We start from the raw sequence: 6000 nt of genomic DNA, 5'->3' as shown, positions 1-6000 counted from the left end.
GCACCTCATGACATTCTTGTTCCTGCATTCAACATCAAAGTATATGTGGCATTAAACTCACACATTTACGTCTGCTACACTGTGTCGATCCGAAATGCATACACATCATTCTTTGTCAACTACTCTACCACATGTCAGTGCCAAGTGCATTGTAATGTCGTTAACCCCACATTCTACACCATTCTTTCCACCATGCCCTCTGAAACCACCTCTGATTCAATCCCCAAGCTCAATCCTTCCAATTACCATGCCTGGTATGCTGAAATTCACACTCTCTTGCATGAAAAAGGCTACTGGGGTATCATACTGTTGTAGTTTGAGTTGTCTCTTTTGTTTCAATCTTCACTCTATAGATAGTCATGTGACTTTGGAGTTGACTTTATCCTTTCTACTTATTGTATCTAGGCTAACGTCTACTCCAGACTGCCCCAGGACTGCTCACCTGAGTTACTACACATACATGGTACTGTCACTCTCCCTGCTGAGAAATCCTATGAAATGGTCCTGGAAAAGGAGAAAGCGCTGGGTTTAATACACTGGAGTGTTGAACCAGCCTTAATGGCTGACATTCTTGATCTGGAGGATCCCCAATTGGTTCTGGAGAAGCTTATGGTGTTTCAAACACTGGGACATGGTTCAATGCACTCAAATCTTTCCTGTCTATCACCCAACAGCCAGATGAAACGATTCCTGCTGTGATTTCACGGATTAGAGATGCACAGAGGGCCTTTGTCAATGCTAGGCCAGACAAATATGAAGTCTCCACTTTTGATGCAGAACTTTTTGTTGTGGTTATTTCTCTTCATTTTCTATTCAATCTATGCTCTACTTAGTGTCATGTGACTGCCAAGTCGCTCTTTACTGTTCTTACTTCTGTAATAACATTAAAGTCAACTCAGACTGTGCTATCTGCTGAGTTATAATACTTTTCACCTCTGTCCTCATCAGTGCCACCCCTGCCTATTCCACCCTCACTGAGACCCTTCTTACCAAGCCTACCCTCACCCCTGGAGATGTTGAAGCTGCCCTGGTCACTGCTGAAGAGACTAGGGCAGAATCATTGTCAATTGCTGCTCTCAACACTTCCACCCCTCCCCATCCTGTTCCTTCTTCCAATCCCAATCCCAAATCAAATTGTGAATGCCACTTTTGTGATGCCAAGGGCCATACAACAAGGAACTGTCGGAAGATGAAACAGGCTAAGGCTCAGGCTAATCAGGCAAATGACAGGGATTCTCTGGCTGAGTTTGCAGGCAATGCAAGTGCTCTCTCCACTCCCTCCAGCTCCTGACTTTGGATTGCAGACACAGGTGCAACCTCTCACATGACTCCTCATCGTGAATGGTTTAAGGACTATACTGCTGTCAGAGTCCCTGTACATCTAGCTGATAACAATGTCATATATGCTGCCAGTTTGGGTTCAGTTGTTTTTACACCGGTAAAAAATGGGAAATGCTTGCATCAAATCCAATTCTCCAATGTGTTACATGTTCCTTTACTTGCCAACAATCTTCTATCTGTCCTCACCCTAACAAGAAAGCACAATTTTGAAGTTAACATCAGGAAGTCAACTATGAGATTTACTCTTAACTCCCAGCTGTTGTTTGAGGCTTCAATGTCTGAGGACAATAGTGCCCTATTGGATGGATCCACTGTTGTTCAAGCTGCCTTGAGGGCCACTCCCTCATCCCCTGAACTATGGCATCATCACTTCTGTCATATTGGAAGAAATCAACTTAAACAACTCATCTCTGGTTCACTGGTAAAGAACTTGGACATTGGAAAATCTTCTCTCTCCACTCCCCTCCCAGATATCTGTGAGCATTGCTTGGCTGGCAAGCAACATTGCTTCTCATTCCCCCAGAGTGCCTCAAACAGATGTAGTAGGCCTTTGGAACTTGTCCACTCTGATGTGCATGGCCCTGTGTCTGTCCAAACCCCTCAGCAACACCAGTACTGGATCACTTTCATTGATGACTTCACCCTTTGCTGAAACACAAACTGGGTTTACTTTGAAGGCACTGAGGGCAGTGAATACATAGGAAAGGATGGATCATTTTCTTAAGGAACATGGGATTGTGAGGGAGGATACCACCACTGCTACTCCACAGCAGAATGGAGTTGCAGAGAGGACAAACTGGATTCTGGATGAAGGTATCACCTCTATGCTGCATGAAGCATCTGTGCCTGGTTCCTTCTGGGGAGATGCTTTAGGTGTCTTTGTTCACACTCTAAATCACTCTCCTTCATCAGCACTTGATGGAGTCACTCCTTATGAGGCTTGGTTTAATCATAAACCTTCTGTCTCTCACTTCCGTGTTTTTGGATGTCAAGCCTACATTCATGTGCAGAAGGACAAACAGAAAAGTTTTGAGTCAAAGACTTGTCATGGAATTTTCATTGGGTACCCACCAGACTTCAAAGGTTGGAAAGTTTATGATCCATAGACTTTTATCTCAAGAGATGTGACCTTTGATGAACAATCCATGCCTGGAAACAAATCTGATTCTTCTATCGGTCCCTACATTCCTACACACCTGTTTCCAGTGCCAAAGGCAGGGGGAGACAGCAATCGCTTCACTCCTCTCCCTGACACTGATGATTCCTTTGACACTTTCTCCTCTGACACTGTCCCTCCTGCACCACCTTCTCCTGCCCCTTCCTGTTGTAACTCAGGTTATGGCACCTCTGAGGATGACTTTAGTGTTTATACAAGTAGTAGAAACAGTAAAGTCTGACTCAGTAGTCATGTGACTCATATGGAGTGAAGATTGAATAGAAAGAGAAGGAAACAAATGCATAACTTCAACACTTCCCCCTCTCCATCCCCATTTCTCCCTGCTTCTCCATTGCCCTCACCCTCTCCTGCACCACCCTCCTCTTCATCTGGCCCTTCAACTTTGCACAGAACAACTTGCTCCAATGCTGGAAAACCTCCAGGTGAGTGGTGGAAGGTAAACCCATCTCCTTCCCCACCTGTGAGCAAGTGGGAGGCTAGAGAGCCAACTCCTGGTGTCAACTCTGACTCTGAGGCTGATGCTGATGAGCCAGAAGATGACTCAGAAGATGAGCTTGCTATGGCTGCCCTTTCTGTGGTTATTTCACTTAGTTTCTCTTCAATCTGTGCTCTATTTCATGTCACATGACTGCAGAGTCATCCTTTACTGTTACTACTAGGTGTATTAACACTAAAGTCTGACTCAGGAATGTTATGGAAATGGGAAATTCCCATTTTTAGCCTCTTATGGCCTCTGTACAGTATATTATCATGTGACATGTATATATTAACAACCTAACCAACTATTATCACCCAAAACACCCGATGTCCATGTTATTGTAAACACCACTGTTACAACATCTGTTACATTAATTGTAACATCTTCTCAATGTCATGGCCCTCTCCTGCACCCGAATGCTATAGAAATGGGCCAATTAGGCCCCATTTTTATAACAAGGAAGCACCTAGTAGCTGGGTTATAATACAACTGCCTCAAATACACTGATATCATACTACACCCAACTTCCCCCGCGTGCTCTCGACTTCACACTGATTCTTTCACTTTTGGGGCCACAACTTCGAAATTTTGGGCCACAACACCAAAAAACTCTTTTTCTGCCCTCTTCTTTGTGACAATCACTGCATAACAAATACACCATGTACTTTGCTTAACAAGCTACCAAGTGCCCAAGTCTTGCACTGATTGCCCTGCTTTTAGGGCCTTAAACTCTGTTTTTTGATTTTTTTGGGGCCACAACACTAAAAGTCTTGTCTGTGCCCCCAATACTTCACAATCACTTTGAAACAAACCAACATTGGCATGACACTCTCTGTTCAGTTCTTGCATTGATTGCTTGATTCCCAGAGCTACAACTTCGAATTTGGCACCTCTGACAAAACCTTTCCCCTGCCACTTCATATAATCATTGGATTTGTCCAAAACTTTCTTAACATGCTCTGTCCCCATCTTCTGATTACCATGGTCACTTTGGCAACAATCGTTGTATTTTCTTGGCCACTCCTATGCCACTGGTGAATTGATAAAATTTGCTGGTAATGCTAGTGAAAGTGCTCTATCCACCCTACTCAGGCCCTGATTTCTGGATTGCAGACACTGGTGCAACAGCTCATATGACACCAAATCGCCACTGGTTCTCTGAGTATAAGTCTTCCAAGATCCCAGTTCATCTTGCTGACAATAATCTGGTCTATGCCATTGGTGTTGGTTCAATTGTCTTCAATCCTGTTAAAAATGGACAATCCCTGCAACCCATTGAGTTCAGCAATGTGTTGTGTTTTGTGTTGTGGGTTATTTCTTTCAATCTTTGCTTTATAGATAGCCATGTGACTACTGAGTGGTTCTTTATTGTTTCTACTATAATAAACACTAAAGACCAACTCAGGGTGTGCCACCAGCTGAGTTACAATACAATGTTCTCCATGTCCTTCTCCTTGCCAACAACCTCCTCTTTGTCCTCACACTTACTTGAAGCAAGAATTTCGAAGTTGTCATCAGGAAATCAACCATGGACTTTACTCTAAACAGTCAAGTACTGTTCCAAGCTTCAGTTTCTGATGAGAATATAACCTCACTGGATGGATCGACAGTTGTTCAAGCTGCAGCTCTCAAAATGTCCACCTCTCTGTCCCCTGAACTCTGGCATAGATGCTTTTGCCACATTGGACAGGAATGATTTAAGCAGCTGGTTTCTGGCAAATTTGTGAGGGACCTCCTAATCCATAATTCACCTTCCTCCCTGTTGTAGTTTTAGTTGTCTCTTTTCATTTCAATCTTCACTCTATAGATAGTCATGTGACTTTGGAGTCAGCTTTATCCTTTTTACTTATTGTATCTAGGCCCAAGTCTACTCCAGACTGCCCCAGGGGTGCTAACTTGAGTTACTACACATTCACCCCTGATTCCATGTCTCCTGTTTGGCTCCACACAAGCCAAATGATTCATTGTTATTCCCCAGACAGGTAGCCCAGGTCTTCTGCAACTTCAGGATCAACCCCAAAAGAGAATACCAGGTCCAGGATTTCCTGGACCATGCCTGGGACACAGGTGATAGCCTGTGGCTACATGTCAAATGGAGTCTCAGTGACCTCACTTGGGAGCCACTCTCCAATTGTGACAAATTAGCCACCCTGGATGACTACCTTATATTACAGGGAGTCAAGGAAGTAGAAGAATTGAGTAAGGGAAGTTGGTTCCTGACTCCCCCTGCCCAAGGCACAATCAAGTCACCTCATAATAAGCCCCTAAAGAGGGCTAATTGGCTGGCACTAGTAATAAGGCCCATCAAGGGCCGCCTCTGGTGCTAATTTTCCCAATATGGGAATTGCTTCAAGGATGCTTAAAATTATATTCCCACAGTCAAGTTTTTCACCCCCTCTTTCTTTGCCAACAGGGAACAATGAGTCCCTGAGACTGTATACAATGATAACTCATCGTGTTCTTACTCAATGAGGGATACAGAAGAATGTTGTGGTTATTTCACTTAGTTTCTCTTCAATCTGCACTCTATTTCATGTCACATGATGGTGGAGTTGTCCTTTACTGTTACTACTAGGTGTATTAACACTAAAATCCAACTCAGGAAGCACCTATTAGCTGGGTTATAATAGGTTATGAGCCCTCTGGCTTGAAGAACTCCAAAAACACCACTATTTTTTGATTTCTTCAATGCTCTGCAAAACTTGCTCTAAGCATTACTCCTGTGGCTTGGTTTCTTCATGCATCGCTTTGAAACTCATATACGACATCAGCTGCACTGCGCACATGCTTGTCCCTCAGTTTCATTGCGATTGCATCACTCTGTTGGCCACAGTCCCAACATTGATTATGCTGTTATTTGAACCACCCACTTTAAGTGCCAGTGGTCAAAACTTCTCTCTTAACACCCTCTGATTTGAGACTTGTACACCACATACTATGCTTGATGCACTATCATTGTCACCCTTAGATGCTGGTCACTTCGCTTATCCCACCCCACATCACA

General features: G+C 43.7%; 1 protein-coding gene across 1 annotated transcript; it reads left to right on the top strand.

Moving 5' to 3' along the window:
• Positions 1–558: 558 nt before the first annotated feature.
• On the top strand, positions 559–1291 carry EI90DRAFT_3136779 (uncharacterized protein; the record flags this gene model as incomplete). The annotated part of the gene is made up of 4 exons (XM_039064814.1): positions 559–612; positions 675–791; positions 834–889; positions 949–1291. 4 exons carry the CDS (start codon positions 559–561, stop codon positions 1289–1291), a joined length of 570 nt encoding a protein of 189 aa, XP_038908263.1.
• Between the last annotated feature and the right edge of the window lie 4709 nt (positions 1292–6000).

Source organism: Cantharellus anzutake, assembly GCF_015039405.1.
Source record: "Cantharellus anzutake strain C23 chromosome Unknown EI90scaffold_170, whole genome shotgun sequence".
Lineage (NCBI taxonomy): Eukaryota > Fungi > Basidiomycota > Agaricomycetes > Cantharellales > Hydnaceae > Cantharellus > Cantharellus anzutake.
The sequence above is the reverse complement of the archived record's forward strand: the minus strand, read 5'-3'. Positions and strand labels throughout refer to the sequence as shown.